General features: G+C 40.5%; 1 protein-coding gene and 1 long non-coding RNA gene across 6 annotated transcripts in view; one reads left to right on the top strand and one right to left on the bottom strand.

The window, feature by feature from the left end:
* TAFA4 (TAFA chemokine like family member 4) overlaps window positions 1-20,666 on the top strand; it is a 108,542-nt gene that overhangs the window by 78,353 nt on the left and 9,523 nt on the right. For 4 of the 5 annotated variants that reach the window (XM_043519082.1, XM_043519083.1, XM_043519081.1 and 1 more), the window contains 2 exons: window positions 9,282-9,437; window positions 19,990-20,073. In XM_043519082.1, the coding sequence (XP_043375017.1) occupies window positions 9,282-9,437; window positions 19,990-20,073 (240 nt within the window). Of the gene's footprint in view, window positions 1-9,281; window positions 9,438-19,989; window positions 20,115-20,666 lie in introns of all 5 variants that reach the window. The other variant, XM_038410122.2, reaches the window with a different exon arrangement.
* Window positions 1-20,666, bottom strand: part of LOC122461073 — a 30,326-nt gene that overhangs the window by 8,312 nt on the left and 1,348 nt on the right. The gene's annotated exons all lie outside the window — the stretch shown is intronic.

The following is a 20,666-nucleotide window of genomic DNA, read 5'->3' as shown; positions in this document are numbered from 1 at the left end:
TTTGGACATGTGCTGAGAGGCTGACTATTGGCCTAACCTTTTTTTGGCCTGTATGATGATGTGTTTATAAGTTGCTATGTGGAATAAGGGTGATGTTTTTAAATCAGGGTGTGCTTAACATATCTATAAAATGTTCTTCCTGAAGTAACTGTGGGGTGGGTGAGAAGACAAGTGGAAAAGGACTGGAAATATTCAAAAAGTCCCTCTGCAGAGAAACTGGTCAAAATGACCTGACCAAACTTGCACAAATATGTGTAATCGATCGTGGTAAACCAATCAGAAAAGAGAATAACAGCATGAAAATAGCTTAGACAGCAAAAACAGAAAGTTGACTCATGCATATTGTATGAGGTACGTAAGATACTTAATATTCATGATATTCAGTGGTGATTGGAAAAGGAACTAATAACTATGTAATTTGGCTGTGTATAAATATGAGAGAGAGATTGTAAGGGCTGTTGGAGCATCCTAGAATAAATCTATCTCGACCTGTCTGCTCTCCAGGAGAATGGTAAATTTCCTTTTTCTGTACGTCTGTCATTTCCTATTTTTTAATAGTAATTATAATCTCAAGGAATGCTCTTGCTTAAAATAAAGTTTTGACTTAATAAACCTGAGTGTGTACCTCTCTCACAGGCTCCAACTGAGGGTAGGGCTCATTGCGCTTGGCCCTGTATGTACATACAGACACAGCCAGGTATTAAACCTAGATCTCCTGCGTCCAGTGCCTGCACTACTACATCATCATTCTTTCTCACACTTTAACTGAACTGTAGCATTGAAATTTTCAAGAATTATTATTCAAAGACTAGGCAGATAAAAAGGGACGGTTGAGAGGATCAAGTGCTCTGCAGCTCCTTGGGAGAATATTTTTATATGGCTCTTTCTGTTTCACAATTGCAGAGTGGCATAAAATACGATGCAAATGCACCGGTGGGGGAGGAGGGGAGGGGGTTAGTAAAAATAAAAAGCAGCAATAAAAAATGGCTGTTTCTTTCTTCAATGTGCTTGAAATTTCACTCATGCTTTGCACTTAAAAAAAATGTAATTGCTAAAATATCCCAAATCCAAATAGTTGTATAACCAAAATGGAAGCTTTGGTAGATGATGATAACCTTTTAAAATGTTCTCATGCCACTCAGAATTAAAAACGTGTTTGCGCTGTTTAGTTTCATGATCTATTATTGTTTAGCTGGCAATTGGATCTTAAACTTAGACTATTCCAATACCATGCTTTTCTACTTCATCAAAATACACTCAAGACATCCATGACAGCTATATAAAACTTGTTATAAAACAAGGCAAACTCTGAACATCATTAAGCAACAATGATCAAGGCACAGGGTCTTTCCCAGAGATTAATGACCAACTGAGAATTTGTGGGTGGCCCTCTGCCCAGTATGTTAGCCAGTCTGATTTCTTGTAACATCTCTTTACATTCCAGTCACCTTATATTTTAATATGTGCCTGTCGTTTTAAGGCTTGAGAAGAAGCTGATCTAGGGGGCCTGAAGGGTTTCAGATGCAGGGGTTTGGTTTGGTGGAGCTGTTTCTGTCTGAGAGCATGTGAGAGAAGAGGAAGTGAAAGTCATAGAGTTTAAGGCCAGAAGGGACCACCAGATCATCTATCTGGCCACCAAACACTACTGAGCACCCTAACCCTAAACCCAACAACCCAAAGTATTACAGTTTACAGGAGACTGAATATGTGCCCCAGATAGAGAATAGAGACCGAGTGGCCAGAAAGCTAAGCAGACAGTACTGGGTAATGTGGCCCCGAGAGAAGGCTAAGAGAGGTAGGTTTGGGACATTGGGAGCTGGCTGGAAAGACAGGTATGGTACAGTGAGCAAAGGAAGTGTCTCCTGCTATTTGATTTCTACTGGTTCAGGGAAACTAGACTTTATACATAATTACTGTAAATAAACAACACTGTGTCAAAGAAAATACCTGATTCTATCATCAGTTTCTCCTCATAGTGGAAACAACCTGCATGACCCCAAACTTTTGACTAGCAGCTCAAGGCAAAGGGGTTAACAACATCAATGCTTTGGGATTCAGAAGTCCTTAAGCATTGAAATCAGTTTTAAAAATTAGGAGTGCACCACATCTTTGCTTGCTTGCTTTGTGTAGACGATTTTAGGGTACCAACAATCGTGGTAGAATAGCTGGGCAGCAGCTATGTATTTAAGGAGCACAAGAACAAGGAATAACCGACTTAGCTCCTTGCTGTTTGGAATGGCCATTATTGTCTAGTAGACTTTTTTTGCACTACGTCGTCTTTTGTTCATTGTGTCCAGGTCATTGTTAAAAGGCCCATCTTACATATTTACCCTGAAAGCAGCTGGGCTTGAGCTCATTCTAATGTCTTGTGGCCAGGCACTCTGCAGTCCAGAGCCCTCCTTTGAGACTAGCATCCTGAGACTTTCACACTGGCTCTCATCAACTTTCTAGCTCTGATGAGTGAAACTGGACACAGTTAGGATGCAGATACAGTGGTGATCGTTAATAGAGACCCTCTGCTTTAGTCCCTTTACAGCTTGGTCACAAGCCAGCTCCCATTGGCTTCTTGAACAGTCACTCGGGCTGGACTCTCCACCCCTCACCCTGCTCCAGGGGGGCATTGAGTGTCCACAACTGCAACGCCCCGCTCTTATTGTGTACACTGGTCACATGCTGCCCTTCCGACCACCCTGTGCTGCTGTGCCCATATTCCGGCCACACCCCGCCTCTCCTGGCCTGACCCCCACTTGCCTCCCTGACTAGAGCACCCTGGGTGGTTGCCCAGGTCGCCTGTCCCTCAGAGCAGCCCTGAAGAGTAATTCAGAAAATATTCTGGGTGTAATGCTTTCCTCCCATTCTCTGGGAGGGGAATCTGGTGCTGTGTGGCATGTTTTCTTCCCTGGGAGTCATGGGGACCTTCTGCAGCAACTCCACATAGTTGGGCCTATGCAGAGTGGGAGGAGGGATTCTGGGGGTAGGTACATGGGAGCATCTACTAGCTGCAACATACTTCCTTTTGGGACTTGGTGAATTTCTGAGCAGAAATCTGCAAGTTAGTAGTGCACCAAGCAGCATCGAGTCCTCTCCTACAGTGCTTCTCCCATTTGGAGGGAGAGTTAAGGCCCATGTGAAGAGTGAACTGTCCATTCTAAGGGAGCCAAGATACAAGGGAATAGGAATTTGGTGGCCTGCATTGGTGCCCAGTTTCTGTGGGGATGGAACCATGGGTCGCACACGGTTTCACACCTTGTCTTCTCTGCCAGGTATGAATGCCCTCCTCCCTGAATGGAGGTGGCCAAAGAAACTCCCTGAGGAGAACCTTGCTCTTGATCTGTTACCAACAGAATGTATCCCTTCTTGGCGATTTTCCCTGTTGGCATGCCAGGATGTAACTAAGGGCAGAATTTGGATTGCAGCTCTTAATAGGGGAACAACTGTGAGCTCTGAGCATTTTTATGAGAGCTCAGAGGGGCTTTGCTCTTCAGAGTCTGACTCTCTAGAGATCACCTTCCCCTGCCCCTCTTTGCAGTTCACTCTGTAATGGCTTTCCTGATATCTTCTGGCACAGAGTTCACTTCCTATGATCTTCACTCTTTTAAAATTCTTTAATCCATGCTTCTCTATTGTGTTGGCTTCCCAAGAGTGCATTGATTACAAGACATTTTCAGGCTATTCATGAGCTATTCTGTCCTTATGCTGTAAGCTGTGCCTTAAAAGCATGACAGGAAGGTTTCTTATTCAATGCAAGATGAAGATTAAAATGTGCAGAAAAGTGGACTCCCCATTGTTAAGTTCCTCCTTCATGGGGTTCTCTGCCTTTGGGTGGGTGCAACAGGTTTCAATAGATCTAGGCAGAAGAATAGTCTGTTTAAGTTGGTTAGTTTTGTGGGTTTTGTTAACTCTAAAAGCTGCACCGCAAGCTAAAGACTCAATGCTTCAGGCTGCTGAGCACTGAGGAGCGGAGTGTGGAAAGCCAGCAAGCTAACACTGAGTACTGAGGGGTAGCCACGTTAGTCTGTATCCACAAAAACAAGGAGTCCGGTGGCACCTTAAAGACTAATAGCTTTATTTGAGCATAAGCTTTCATGGGTAAAACCCCCACTTCTTATGGGTTTTTACCCACAAAAGCTTATGCTCAAATAAAACTGTTAGTCTTTAAGGTGCCACCGGACACTGAATACTAAGCATTCGCTCAGCACCTGTTCACAGACATTTTCTTAGAGGTAGGAGAAAGTGCCTGCTGCTCAGCAATCAGCGTAAATACCTTTAGAGATGTGCATGGATGAGCAAAAGTAAGTATGACCATGAGGATGGAGAAAATCCATTGCAAGGGCAATGCAGTGAATGCAGATGATGTACATAGCAGACATCATCTGGCTTTTCAGTGACTTCCATTGCTAAGTGGGAGGAGTGGCTTTACCCTCAATGAACTAAAGAGCTGCACTATGAAGAGAAGGGGCAATCAAGAAGGTCTTTTATTCTACTCTCAAAGCTGAGCACCCTACCTTTACCAAGAGACAATTAGAGGATGTCTTTCCTAGCCTTCTTGAGCAGTCTGGAAGTATGAAAAATTATATAATAATGTAGCTGTGATGCTGGCAGACCAGATGCCAGCTCATGCTGAAGCCCCTGGTCAATTCGCTTGTGTATTAGTATAGATTAAAGTAATTGTTAAATGTATAAGAGTGTATCTGGTGTTTAAACTTCATGAAAACTAATAGGTTGTTACTTGCATTGTTTTCACTTATCTGTATCCTGTTATAATGTAGTAGCAAGTATTTACATTGTGCATACCCCTGTAAGTAAATAACCCACCAAATGCAGAAGAAGCCTTGTGGAATGCAAATTAAGAATTTTAACAGAAGAGTGCTAATTTCAAAGCAAGTGGTCATTGTGTGTGATGATCGGAGGTCAAAGGCTTTAAATACATCCTCACTCAGTGTCATCAAAGGAAAAGACCATGTAGGTAGTCTCAAAAAGAAAAGGAGTACTTGTGGCACCTTAGAGACTAACAAATTTATTAGAGCATAAGCTTTCGTGAGCTACAGCTCACTTCATCGGATGCAAATGCATCCGATGAAGTGAGCTGTAGCTCACGAAAGCTTATGCTCTAATAAATTTGTTAGTCTCTAAGGTGCCACAAGTACTCCTTTTCTTTTTGAGAATACAGACTAACACGGCTGCTACTCTGAAACATGTAGGTAGTGACACTGTCAGCTTGTTTTCCGTGAGAAGAAGCTATAAGAATGGATTAAAAGAAAGATCCTTTATCTCTGGACTGTTTGGATTCTAACAGGGCAGAATAATTGAATGAGAAGATGGAGATTCCCAGAATTATTCTGGGTAACCCTGAGAGACTTTTGGGAAACTGGCAGATTACAATATCTCTGCTACCCTTTGGAATTATAGACTGTGATATACCTGTATATATATATTTTACCTGCTTTAACCTCTCCATAACTCTCATTTCCTTTTATTAGCTAATAAACCTTTAGTTAGTTTACTATAGAATTGGCTACCAGCGTTGTCTTTTTTATAAGATATTGAGTACCAATTGATCTGGAGTAAGTGACTGGTCTCTTGGGACTGGGAGCACCCTGATGTGATGTGATTTTTGGTTTAAGTGAGCTTTTATCATAAAGTCCAGTTTATTTGGGTGGCAAGAGTGTCTAAGGGGGACTCTTTGTGACTCCATGGTAAGACTGGTATAATGATCCAGGAGTTCACATTTGGTACTGGTTGGGTGAAATCTAATTGTAGAACACACCACTAGCTTGGGGTGTCTGCCCTGTTTTCTGACAATCTGCCCTGAGGTAGGCACTCACCGTTGTGAGCTACTCCAGACAGAGTGACAGTAGCTACCAAGCCAAGGTACAAAAAACAGTTTTGCTTTCTGCAAGTGTCCTATTGTCACTGAGCACCAGCATGGCCTAAACCCTGCACTTTGCTAACATGGTGTCATGGCTGCAAACTCCACACACATAATCATTTCAAAACAGGTATTTTTTAGGCTGCATGCCTAAGGCTGAATCCTGCTACTCTTAATTAGATGAATAGTCCCATTGGCTTAACAGGACTACTCATGTAAAATAGGCAGGATTTGACCTTTAAAATGTATGTTCCTTCAGCTCCATATTTATTGTTGGATATATTCCATCCATATGATATACAAATCTGTGAGGATTTGCATCTCTCAGCATAATGGTTAGTATCTTTTCCTAGTCATTAATTGCTGGACACCAGATGCTAAGCGTTGATGTTTCATATATAGTTTATCACAGATTCAAATGACAGGTTTCATAGTAGCAGCCGTGTTAGTCTGTATTCGCAAGTGTCTAAGGTGCCACAAGTACTCCTTTTCTTTTTACAGATTCAAATATGTACATTTATGTAACCTATGTGTACCAATTCTTGATTTTTTTTCCTCACTCCGTTTTAAGGTATCATCTTTTTGGGCCCAATCTAGGCCCTGATCTTGCTCAATTAAAGACAATGGGAGTCTTGTCATTGACGTCAATGAGCATAGGATCAAGTTCTTATTACCTGTAGAACATAAGACTGGAAGGGACCATCTCAGTCACTGAATCCAGTCTGCTGCTACTGCAGACAATGGGAGTTTTTACATTGATTTCATTGGGCATTGGCTCAGGCCCTTTCTTTGATTCTATTTAACAATAAATAAATAGCTCTTTTAAACTAAAAACAAGCTTTTATAAAATCTTGCAGATCTTCAGGCTTCTGTTTATTGTGGCTAAAAATTACTACACAGAGAAATTGTGTAGAACAATCATTTGGAATAAAGTGGTGTGGCCAGTTTCATTCTTTATTTTATATATTGACTTATGGAACATCTACTGTCCTAGAAGCAGGGTTTTTATTTGTTATTATTTATTATATGACTATTAGGGACTTGCATGAAAATACACAGCCTGCCAATAAATCTAATACGGTAACTATAAGAGAGAGAGTTTTATGCTGTGTTCAACATTTTTCATTCTATAAAATGCCTTATGTATTTTACTTTGGTCGCATATTTTGCTTAAAACAGTTGTGTGTGTGTTTTCCTCCTCTCTGGAAAAAAGTAATTTATATATTTTACATTTTGAGTCTTCAAATGGAAGAGTAAATTTCCTTTTTCAGTATTATATGTATCTAGTTTTCTGTCCATTAAGATTGTTCTACATACCAGTTTGACAGCAGAAATCAGACATAACTCCCACTGGGTTTGGAATACTTGTGAAAGCAAAACACACACAAAAGGAATCTAAGTAAGCCAATCTAATTAAAAAAAAAGTTTAATTTTTTTATACTCTCCATGTGTGAAAAACCTCCTTAGAAGTTTAAATATAACATTCCCAGCTCTGCTGATTTTTTTTTTTTGAGGCTTTCTATTTAGCAAACTCTGGGTTAGATCCTGTGCATTTTACGCATGCAAGTGGACAAATTCCATTCATTTCAACGGGATGTTTTTGCATGAGTGAGCAGAGCAGGATTTAGTCCACTGATATTTGCTAATGCATGTTTATAGAGAATGCATGTCTGCTTTGTGCACTGCTGTCTTCATGCGTTAACTAGAGATGGGTCAAAACTGCAAAGTTCTGCTCTAGGTTCACTTTCCCTAAATTTAGGGGTGTTCAGATCAATGATTTTGATTCAATTGATATTAGAAATAAGGGACAGACACTAAAGGCCTGATTCTGATCTGATCACTCACATTGAATATTACCTTGGGGTAGTCCTGTTAAAGTCAGTGCCTATGTGTCTCTCCTACACAGTTCCCAATAAAGGGCGATTGAGAGGTAGTAGGTAGGATGGTTCTGGCCAGAGCCATGCTGTAGGGTAGAGCAGTCACTGAATGGCAATGTCTTAATATGACAAGTTCCTTGGAGCAGCCTTGTGGTGTAGTTAAAATGCACCAGAGCATATTTTTCCCATTGTGGACAATGTGGTGTTTTGTTTTGTTTTTTTTAATTTGCTGGCACGTCATGATCACTTAATAATCAAACTTATTGTCACTGAGTACTAGTGGACAATGGGGAGGGAATTTCTTGGCAGTTAATTGGGGAGCTAATTCATCTGGGCCCAGATGGTCATTAGCATTTAGGAACTGTCCATGCTACAGTTCATTACTGCTACTGACTTGTGTGCTTGCTTCCTCCACCCCCCCCAACGGTCCTGAGCTTTTCTGTGGCTGGGAGAACAGAACAATTCTCCAGGGCTTGTCGCCATAAAGTTCTCAGCTTTTTTGATGTAGCTGATGTACTATTTTGTACAGTCTTCTTCTAGCTTTCACTTTCTTTTTATTTAACCAGGCCTTTGATATTATGTACCTGCTTACACTTATGTGTGCACCTTGCATTCTTTTCAGACAAAGCCCCAGAGCTGCTTTGATGGCAAATACTTTGACTCTCTGCCTCATCTTGGTGTCTAGCTAACTCATTAAAAAAATCTTTTATATGGCATTGGTAATGGACAGGGTGCTTTACAAACCTAGATAAGACCCATCCAATGCCTTTAAGACCCTGTAATCTAAATAAGACAAGACAAACACAAGGCGAGGGACTTGTCAACAGTTCAGGAGATTGAGAGTGTGGAGATAATTAATGATGAGACGGGGAAAGGGATTGTTTGAAGTGGTGGTACTGGGGAGGGGTTGGAAGTAGTGGAGAGCGGGTACTTGGCAGATAGGGAGAAGGAAATCCTCCCCTGCATAGTGGGGGACTTGATAGGAGGCATGAAGATGAGTGGGGGGAAAGAGATGAAGGGGAGAGTAAGAGGAATTGGAGGATGAGTAAGGGGAAAGGAGAGCAAGGTAACATTATCATAGATGATGGCAAGGAGCTTGAATCTGATCTGATAAGAAACGGGAAGCCAGTGGAAGTATTTAAGCAGGAGAATGATGTTTAGATAGATTTGTAGTTCTCTCTGTCTATATCATCCGCCTGTCTAGTCTATCTAGTAAACTTGCCATTCTCTCTATGCGTTTATAAGGGCTGGCTAATGGATGGAGGGAGGCAGATAGAAAAAACAAGCCCTGTTATGATGAACTAATCTGAAGTAAATATAACGTGACGTGAAAGTCATGTGCCTGATCCTGCAGGGGGCGCTTTGTGCCTTCCCTTCCAGGGGCTCCAGTGAGAATCAAAGTGGCTCAGTGTTTTGCAGGTCTGTGCGCACTCTCACCACAGTAAACTGCTACATTTTCCCTGCATTGATTCTCTTTTGGCACCATGACAGTAATACCCCTCCCCCCCCAACACTTCTACCTCTCTGATTATTAGGCCACCACCAAGTCAAGCAAGGAACGTGTGAAGTCGTCGCAGTGCATCGTTGCTGCAATAAGAACCGAATTGAAGAACGGTCGCAAACAGTCAAGTGCTCTTGCTTCCCGGGGCAGGTGGCTGGAACAACAAGGGCCCAGCCCTCTTGCGTCGAAGGTAAGCAATCTCCCACTCACTCCTACTGCTCTTTGGCTCTCTGAGATGTTTAGTCTCCTTGATTGTTTGACTTCTTGCTGTCTAGAAAGCATAATCCTTCCTTTTGTTAATTTTGGAAACATCTCTGTTTGTTGATGATAATGAGTGCGCATAAATCTTGGTGTAATTAATCCCCTTAATATATGTTCTTGTTCATTTCATGTCTGTGCCAATAAAATTTCTTAGTTTTTCCACATAAAAAATTATACTTTAAACTAGCCTCAAAACTACACAAGCCAAGACATTTTGAGTTTAATCATTAACCCATCCAGTTGCCTCTAGACATAGCAGCATGGCCATGGAATCATTGGGATGTAAAGTAACCACTGGCTGGTCATCGATCCAGTACTTCGTAGCCATGGGCAAGCAGATTAGTACTGGAGCATCTGGTTTGTGTGAACTCTCCTCTAGGCTGGCGTAATCCAGCACCCTATATTAATGATGAGCATCTGCACTGGACCCCTATGTGTCCTCTGGCCTACATCCATTCAGCTTTTTGTGCATTCTGACCCAAATGAGATGGCATGTGAAGAATCCCAAGGGAGTTGATTATGTACCATTGAATTGGATACCACAAACAGTAGGTGGCACCGCTATGATCTGATGCATGCAAAAGCATAGTACAAACTGATCTAGTCCATCACCCTTGCCTTCGGGTTAGTTTGAAGAACTTTACAATCCATAGGCACAATGGCACAGTTTAAAGATAGATTTACAGTCTTCAGTTTGTTGGCACTGCTAAATATCTATTTTTCTTAACACTGGACTAGACTGATATAAATTAAAAAGTTATGAAAGAAGAAATTTTCTCTTGAGTTGAGATTTTATAATGTACCCAGCTAGAGTGAATTTGTGTAGCTGAAATATCTACCCCCAAAGACTCAAATCTATCTAAATATTTCATTGTTTGTCTCCAAACACATATTCTGCTTCTGGCCATAGGATGTTTTTATGTTAGGAAATGGCTAATATAAGTCTTCATTGGTTTCTTTGTCAGTAAGAATTAAAAGGATCTTTATGTATAAAAGTCTGTGAAATTTACATTTAAATTGAAATAAAGCAGAAAATTATAAGTAGTTTATTGCTAATTAATATTGATACAGAAATCACTGTCCTACATTTTCCTACACAATCCACAAGTAAGATACTTATCTTCTGTTTTCATTGCTTTTCTCACAAAATCAGAACCTTTAAAAGTTAAATATAAAATACCCTCGATTTCTCTGACTTTCTATAATGTTTCACTTTAGGAACAATCCTACGAATAAATGTAACTGTCTGATTTTAGTACTTACTTTTACCTATTTATATGTTTTCTATTTCTGAGACCCTGTTGTTTTATTTAGGAATTAGAATTGGCTTGATGTCTGAAATATCTTGTAATGCAGGGGCACAATTCAACCTTAATTTTTCAGTTTACTGAATAATTTTTCCTGTAGAATCATATGCAGTACCGGTACCTTTTATGTAACATTCCATGCAACAGTTTTACTGTTCTTTATGGTGGATAATAAAGTTTAGACATTTATGAAAATATACTTTAGTGTTACAAAGGTAACACTCTATGCTTTCACAACAGAATGAAGTGCATGGTGCAGAGGAAGTCTAATTTATTTTGTCAGAGCAAACACTTGCTGAAACAATTTAATGGCTTCTTTTCCTTCAAGTGTGCTTGAGATTAAATAAGACCAAACATTTAGAATGCAAGATTTTTAGTTATAAAAGCAGAAGCTCTTGATTTGTTTCCCCCTTAAGGTGATGTTTTAATATACTTTATGTATTTTTGTAAGTGGATGACATTTTATTCCTCTCCTGTTGCGCAGAACCCATAACTATCTGCTCACAGGCTCAAAATTGGATTTTTCACTATATACACAGACTTCTGTAAGCCTCAACAGTGCAAAAGCCAGAAATAGATAATGTTCAACATGGCCCGACTTGTATAACTAATTATTTTAAATATAATGAAAGAGATTCATTATTCTTTTTCCAGAGTTTGTACCAAGGTCAAGAAGATTTAGCTGGACCACATTCTGCATGAGAGTTAAAGGTCTTGTTGAAAGCGCAGTGTTACTGGTTACATTCTAACTGAAACAAAGTGTAATTTGGAGTGCTTATTTTGAGTGGCTTTTTAAGGTATCTTCTTTTAAACTTAGCTAATATTATTTATATTTGGGTAGCACACTTCCCTTTGTGTCAAGCACTCCGCATACATCATGTAATAATAATACTAAAAAGACCGTCCTTGCCCCCAAATTCTTGACAATCTATACAGCCATAGTAGGAGAAAAGTGAAATACAAAAGACTTTACACACAATTTCACAGTGGGGTCCTGATCCAGGACTAGGTCTCCATATTACGCCAGAACATGAAACCCTTATTCAACCTGATGAATACTTACTCACATGATTGGTCCTATTGATTTCAGTGGCGCTACTCACATCAATTCATATACCATTACGTAAAAAAGGGTGATACAAATGATATTGGTTCAGGACGAATTATGATGCCAGAATGGAAAAAATCATTAAGGAAGAATAGGAAGCCCTTGGTAAAAATACTTTAAATAATAATAATCCCTCTCTCTTACCTAGTGATTTTTGTCTATAGATCTTAAAGCACTTTACAAAGGAGGTCAACATGATTATCCTCATTTTACAGATGGGGATGCTGAGGCCCAGGGAGGTGAAGTGACTTGTCCAGGGTCACCCAGCAAAACAGTGTCAGAGCCAAGAATAGAACCCAGTTCTCTTGAATCCCAGTCTATACTTAGTAGTCTTTGTAATGGACATAATTTCATGCAGACTGTCCTAGGGCTAGGTACCCCAGGGTCTGTGGCTCTGGTGAAGGCCTGCCATGTGGACTATCCTGGGGCCAGGGATCCCAGGGTTTCTATTTCTGTGGTGTTGGGATTTCTCTCAGGTTCCCAAGGACCCAACTCGACTCCGGACTCGTCATCAGGTTTCATTGTTGGCATACAATCAAACTACACAGACTGATCAGACTCATGGGTAGGGGTGGGTACAGGGCATACCACAAATCCAAAGAGTACAAATTTTCGTTACTTTGTATAAAAATGAAACCTATATTGCCACATGCGTCTTCCATTCTACATCATATTGTGAACTTTATGATTGACAGGTTATTTTCAGGATCAATTCCTGTACATATCATCTGTTTTTCACATGCCACATGCAGCCTGTTTTGTTAGTTCCCTCCTTGTATTTTGTTAGTTTCCTCCCCTTGTGCTTATCTTCCTTCTACACATTTGTAGCCATTGCTTCTGACACAATTATTTCTTTCCCCTGTTTTTATAGCTTATCTCGTTCCTGCCCTTGGCTACTGGGGCCATTCATATTAAGTAAGGCCTACACATGGCTCTTGGACAGTCCTGCCATGCCAGGGCTTGGGGGGGTTTCCAGGTTCCCTGCTGTGGAACCAGGACCCTGGAGTAGGTTTCCAGGGTCTGTGGTTGCAGGCCAGTCTTGCCATGTGGACTGCCCTAGGATGGGAACCGCAGGGCTTCCAGACTACTGGGCCAGTTGCTACCAATTCCTGAGCTGACCTGAGAGTCTGGAAGCCCTGGGGTCTAAAATTAACAGTCTTGTCAGTTGCACAGCTGCTAGCAGCAATGAGATTTTCTTGGCTTTTCAGCAAATTGGGAAATTATACTGGTTCCTGGGTGGAGTTTTTTTTTGTTTGGTCTTTCTCTTGTTTCATTAACGTGTTTCTTGACCAGATCCCATTGAAGTAAATGGGAGCCTTTTCATTGACTTCAATGAGATATGGATTGGGCCCTGAGTGACCTTTGTTATAAGTTCTGTGTGTTATGGCTTTTGGTGTAAGTAGGCAATGAAATAGGCTTTTAAAAAAATAATCCTTATGGCATTTGGAGTAGAATTATAGCTCAGCTGGGTAATTTGAATTTTTAAAATAGCTTGGACAGATGTTAAAGAATATCACAGAAGGTCAAATTAAAACAGCAATCTTACTACCGCAATACTGTATGTTAAAATAGAGTACAATGTAGTGAATGAGTGGGTCAGACTTAAAAATACATTCAAACAAACATGGTGACATTTAGGGCCAAATTTTCAATGAGGCCTCACTTTTGTGCTAATTCATAATGGGCATGTGTGCACTTAAATTCGGGGTTATGCAGTCAGGTAAGTGCCCATGTGCATTTTGTGTAGACCTGGATACTGCATGTTCACTCTGGAAAATAATGTCACTACAGAGTTAAGCATGGAAACTTGGTACTTCACTGGTCAATGAGTGTGGCAGTCACCTGAGCTACATAAATATAGAAATGAGGCTTTGTGTGGGACACAAACTGGGAGTGAGAGAGATGGAATGCCACAATCAGCCTGTCCACAGCAACTATCCAAACCCACAGGCTGGAATAGTGTCTACTGCTTCTCAGCATACCCATTGTAGTGTATTAGGACCTCTGGATATACGTAGTCATGGATGCTTTGGGTCTTAACTCAGCTCTAGCTACCAGTGTGCATTGGCCTGGTTTTGACAAGCACAGAACCTCTTTTTACAGAGCACAGTGCATGCAGAGGTCCATACATGGTCAATCCATCCACACCCCCACCCTGGGAATCAGGGGATACAGAGTGCAATAATGGAGCTATGCCAACTTACATCTGCTGGGGATCTGCCCCTAACTGTTATGTAGAAATTAAAATTAGCCAAACAAATCTGGCGAGGTGAGGAATTTTACCAATTTGGGGCTAATTGGAAAACACCTTCATCTGGAATGTGCCTGGAGAGGCGAAGATTGGTCAGAAGGTTGTTGGCAACTAACCATGTGCTACAGAAAGGAATGCAACATTAATTAAATCCTGGGAAAGCCTTAAGTGCCTTGAATGTAAGAAATCGAGCCTTAAATTGAATCCTCATTCATTTTATTCAATCTCATTCATAAAATGGGTCTAGTAATATTTTCTGTGTTGTGAGGCTTAATTAGTATTTGTAAAGTGCTTTGCACTTCTAGAGTCTTTCACCCAGGGAACTTAAAATGTTGGTAGTAGCAGAAGTCAAAGTAGCTCTCTAAAATGAAGAGTGGAAAGGTGCATTTTCCCACCAAACACAGGAAAACCCCTCTGGTATTCCCTGGCAGAAGTACTCTTAAAATAGGGTGCAGGGGGGAAAGGGTATTTTCCTTTAAAATAAGGCATGGGGGCCGTATATTTTTATTCCATGTTCATGATAGCCCACTTACTACATTTTTTCTCACTAAGGCCATTGCACTTTGAGTACAGCAAACAATGAACCATCTATTTGTGTGTATGTGTTTCGTATATACAGAGATAGATATTTCAGTACTGAACGCTATTGGCTAGATTTTTGGTTTTTGAAAGTCTTGAGCAAAAAAAGGAAGACTATTTCTTCCCCCTGCCCTCCCCTGCAAGCCTCATTTCCCTGGGGTTCTTTGAGCCTCCAAAGACAGGCCAGCCACATGCTTTGAGAAATACTATTGTCAATAAATTAAGCTGCCAAGCTCAGAACAGAGCGCAGAATATGAAAGGAAGAATTTTTAGTGAACAGTGAGTAAAAAAAAAAAAAAGAGAGCCTGCATAACTGCCTAGCATTGCAGCTGTAAGATGTGATCAGAGCCATAGAAAATTTGGTTTAGTAAAGGTCAATTCCTTGCGCTATGAACAAGCGGTAAACACTTAAATTCAAAGTGATCATTATGACATTTAGTTTTCTCCCGTTTCCTTTGTAGAAATAAACTTCCTTGAGTAAGTACCTAAAACTAGGCTGACAGACACTACCAAGAGGATAAAGCATTAATAATTCTTCTCTGTGGTGAAGCTACCTTTCCTAAATGTGTTAAATGTATCTCTAAGTAAATCATCACAAGCTGAACTATCCCCCACCCAGGGCAATACACTATTTACTAGTAATGGAATCTACTATCACTTCCCTGCGGAGCTGTGTCAGCAGATTTATTCCAGGTAGGGCAGTCCACAGCCAGTTGGTAGATGTCATGCCAAAGTAGTCTTCTGTTCCCTCAAGATGTTGGTAGTATATGAGATTGGTATACTCAGAAAGGACAGTGATCAATTGTTCTCTATGGCCGCTAACGGTAGGACAAGGCATAAGGTAAGTAGCATAATCTGAAGCAAGGGAGATTTAGGTTAGATATGAGGAAAAACTTTCTATCTATAAGGATAGTTAAGCTCTGGAATAGGCTTTCAAGGGTCATTTGGAATCCCCATCATTGGAAGTTTTTAAGAACAGGTTAGACAAACCCCTGTCAGGGATGATCTAGGTATATTTGGTCTTGCCTCAGCACCGGGGGCTGGACTAGATGACCTCTCAAGGTCCCTTCCAGCCCTACATTTCTATGATTCGATTTGAAAAAAATAGTTACTGAAACCTCTCCAAGAACTCTTCAATTTGATAAGGGGAGGAGATATTTTAAATCACTCCATGATTCAAACAGTGATAGGGACAGCAAAAGTTAAGTAACTATTTCTATGAAGAAGAGTTTAGTCTAAAATCCAGCCTGAGAACTTAATGCATCCGATGAAGTGAGCTGTAGCTCACGAAAGCTTATGCTCTAATAAATTTGTTAGTCTCTAAGGTGCCACAAGTACTCCTTTTCTTTTTGCAAATACAGACTAACACGGCTGCTACTCTGAAACCAGTAATACAGAATGCATTTTTCAAAAGAGTAAATGTGCCAGAGATCTAAGAAATACGGCACTACAATATAGACATTATGGACCCAAGAGAATCCTGGCATAAATTGACATAATTGGTGCGATACTATAGCAAAGAATTGGTGGTTTGCTACATCAAATAGAATAAAATTATATTAAGTATATCAAGAAAGGGTTTCATTTATTCTGAAGAAAGGTATCAGCACAGAGCAGAAACCAGCCAATGAAAGAAAAGAAACTGGAATATCATTGAAAAAGAATCAAAACTAGAAATGAGCTGAAGTTGAAATATTTGGGCCATTTAAGAGCTTGCAGGTCCAATGCCTGATTTACTCTTTGGTGCTTTCAGTTAGTGGCTGTGTTGGCTTTTTATGGAATAGGGTACTTCTGGAAATTATGGGCCTGATTCACTGTCATATTTATTCCGTTTTTACACCAATTTAAATCAGCAGAGGTACTCGGATGTAAAATTCTAATAGTGCAGGAGTGAATCAGGTCCTATATTGCAGTGTTATTCAGCTGGCATTGGAGATTCATTCTTGAAGTATTTCTTTGAAAGGGATATTCAATCAGGTGTTGGAAAGGGGTTGAGAGGAGGATGTAGGTTGAGAACACAAACGAAAATAGCCTCACATTTAGTGATGCCCAGTGTGGTTAGTCTCAAAACATATCATGACCAATTAATTATAATGGTCACTCTCAGTACAAAAAAGAAGCTGGATAGAACAATGAAAGAAAAGAAATAATTGCATGTGTACATAGAAACTGGGAGGTTAATAGAGAGAATCTGTGCTAGGTTAGTGAAACAATTTTGTACTTAGAAATACATGCTTACGTAAATACATGTAGCATGCAAAACAAATCAGAATTTTGGCAAATAGCAAAGATATAAAACAAACTGATCAGCTGGTAATAAACTCAGAATAGAAATGATCTCTAAAGTGCCATGACGCACAGTTAAGTTTCATTCAAATTAGTCAATTAATAATGAATCAGCTGGAGTAGAAGCAAATACTTGGTGACAAGAACCATGTGTTTGTTCATTTATATCTCCGATAGGTTGAATGGAAAGTATCAGAAGTCAATCTCTTATTCCAAAAAGGTATTTTTCAGTCCACAGATGCCTCTAAATGCCACAAATACTGAAAGAATACCTTGGAAAATAAATAATTGAATCAGCATTTCAGCAACTGAATCTTCCAGTGTCAGCTTGCCGTTAGTTAACCTAATTTGATGGTTGCAGCAGTGGAAAGTACCTTTGAACTAAAGAAAAATTGTTTATCCTTTACATGAAGTAAGCTGTGTTATTTTTGTACATCTCATCAGAACAAGGCACTTTAAGTATGAAGTTCAGTATTTTGTGCACATAGTAAAATAGTGCAAAGGAACGAAATCAACATTTGTAGCTATATTTTATTTTGCAATCCATGTTAGATTATGTAAAACTGCAGATCCATATCTTCCAAACTGTTTTCTGTGATTTGATTAAGTCAGGAATGCATTGCAAAAGTTTGTAACATTTTGTGGCAAAATATATCTGTTGTTTGTCTTCATTAGTAAGAAGTCATGGCTACTTTCGTAAAACTAAAAAGCACAGTCGGAGACAAATTGTGTTGAGTAGAAAATTATTAAATCTGCAAAAAGTATAATAGTCTATTGTAAGAGTTACAGGATGCAGTTGAAAGTAGATTCTTAATTAACTATTCCTATGGGTTTTTTTTTCAATGGTATTAAAATAGAGTCCCCACTCCTGGGTCTTTGTTCTATGTGAGTCTCTGAGAGAACTCTTGTACCTCAAAGGTCTGAGCCATTATATTTTCTTACCCGCTGACAGAGCCACTTCCAGCCTAGCACATACATCCAGGTTAAACATTTACTATCCTGCACTCAACAGATCGACTCCATTTGAGTGTAACTTTTCATAGCAAGCATGTGTGATGTTCTCATTAGCTGCTGCTGTTCTTATTTATTAATTGTATTACACTGATGTGAGCATCATCTGCTTGTGCCATTTACTCTCCATCTTGTCATTAGGTTTTTGGACCTATCAGCTGTGGCTGGGTTCAGGGCTCCCTTGGAAATCCATTTCATTAACAGTTCAGACCAGATTGGAGTGGTCGTAAGGAAGTAATTGCCAGAATTCTTCCCAGTCCCTGCATGTCCTGCTTGGGACGATAGTTCTTTGGTTAGAGACAAGACCATGAGTCATACCCAGTCCATCACAATGGGAAAATGGTCCTTCTGACTATGTCAGCTGCAGGGTATGAGGACTGAAGCCTAGCTATGATCCTTACATAGAATCATAGAATATCAGGGTTGGAAGGGATCTCAGGAGGTCATCTAGTCCAACCCCCTCCTCAAAGCAGGACCAATCCCCAACGAAATCATCCCAGCCAGGGCTTTGTCAAGCCTGACCTTAAAAACTTCTAAGGAAGGAAATTCCACTACCTCCCTAGGTAGCGCATTCCAGTGTTTCATCACCCTCCTAGTGAAAAAGTTTTTCCTAATATCCAACCTAAACCTCCCCCACTGCAACTTGAGACCATTACTCTTTGTTCTGTCATCTGCTACCACTGAGAACAGTCTAGATCCATCCTCTTTGGAACCCCCTTTCAGGTAGTTGAAAGCAGCTATCAAATCCCCCCTCATTCTTCTCCTCTGCAGACTAAACAATCCCAGTTCCCTCAGCCTCTCCTCATAAGTCATGTGTTCCAGTCCCCTAATTGTTTTTGTTGCCCTCCGCTGGACTTTCTCCAATTTTTCCACATCCTTCTTGTAGTGTGGGGCCCAAAACTGGACACAGTACTTCAGATGAGGCCTCACCAATGTTGAATAGAGGGGAATGATCACGTCCCTCGATCTGCTGGCTATGCTCCTACTTATACATCCCAAAATGCCATTGGCCTTCTTGGCAACAAGGGCACACTGTTAACTTATATCCAGCTTCTCGTCCACTGTAACCCCTAGGTCCTTTTCTGCAGAACTGCTGCTGAGACATTCGGTCCCTAGTCCGTAGCGGTGTATGGGATTCTTCTGTCCTAAGTGCAGGACTCTGCACTTGTCCTTGTTGAACCTCATCAGATTTCTTTTGGCCCAATCCTCTAATTTGTCTAGGGCCCTCTGTATCCTATCCCTACCCTCCAGCGTATCTACCTCTCCTCCCAGTTTAACAAACTTGCTGAGGGTGCAATTCACACCATCCTCCAGATCATTTACTGCCATTCTGACACCTGTTTATCTAGCTAAGGTAGCTTATCACCATGATATCTAAGCATCCATCTCCATACCAGCATCATGAAGCCGATATCCTGTCTATCCTGAGCCATGGATGCAGCAGTTGTGGACAAGTGGTACTTGGCTATACACTACAGTAATGCTCAGCAGTGGGGTGTGACTTCTAATGCATACCAATGTGCTGCGCACTAACTGGCTTGTGTACACCCTGATGGTGTGTACAAAAATCCCCTAGTGCCTGCTAACATAATACTAGTTTTGGTGTGCATTACTGCACTGTGTAGACAAACTTGTAAGCGCTAACATACATAGGCAAGAAACCAGGGCAACTTAAACATTCGCTGAATAGCATAAACAACTCAACTCAGTGAATTCAATGGGACTGCAGTACTCATGTGAGTAAGGGTTTTAGAATCAGGTCTTTGCAGACTGGTTAATCATGGTGAATACATTTTCTGCCTAACGGATAAATGCTAGATTAAATATAAAATGAACAGGACACTATAATTTTTAAACAAATAAATAGCTCACAGGTAATTTTCCTGTAGCTGAAACAATCAGCTTAATAGAAAAGATTGTATTCTGTTTCTGTTTCTAGCCTCCATTGTCATCCAGAAGTGGTGGTGTCACATGAACCCTTGTCTGGAAGGAGAGGACTGTAAAGTGCTACCGGACTATTCAGGTTGGTCTTGCAGCAGTGGAAATAAAGTCAAAACCACAAAGGCAAGTACAGAGAGAGTATATATTTAAAAGATATGCAGTGTTGTTGTAGCCATGTTGGTCCCAGGATATTAGAGAGACAAGGTAGGTGAGGTGATATCTTCTATTTAACCGGGTGAGAGAGACAAGCTTCCGAGCTTACACAGAGCTCTTATCTGTGTAACCTCGAATCTTGTGTCTCTCACCAACAGAAGTGGGTTCAATAAAAGATATTACCTCACCCACCTTGTCTCTCTATATTTAAAGGTGACAGTTTAGTGACAACATGCGCTCATTTCCATTGCCCCTGCTCCGCAGTTAGCATCAATCTCGCCATTTTCAATGTTGGGTTTTTTTAAAACAGTGATGTGTGTGATTGCTCCCAGCTGGATCTTAGCTGAGGAGCAAATACTACCCTCTCCAGCATCTAGCTTGATTAAATTAGCTGGGTGCTATATTGATCCAGCAGAGGACTTAGTTAGGGCCTGCACATCCCTAGCACCTCTCTCATTCTTAGCGGGGGAAGGGCTAGGATCCTTATAGTGGGTTATCACATGGCTAGCTCTGCCTCAAACT

Source organism: Dermochelys coriacea, chromosome 7 (genome assembly GCF_009764565.3).
Source record: "Dermochelys coriacea isolate rDerCor1 chromosome 7, rDerCor1.pri.v4, whole genome shotgun sequence".
NCBI classification, from domain to species: domain Eukaryota; kingdom Metazoa; phylum Chordata; order Testudines; family Dermochelyidae; genus Dermochelys; species Dermochelys coriacea.
Note: the sequence above shows the minus strand (reverse complement) of the source record. Positions and strands in the feature narration are given on the sequence as shown.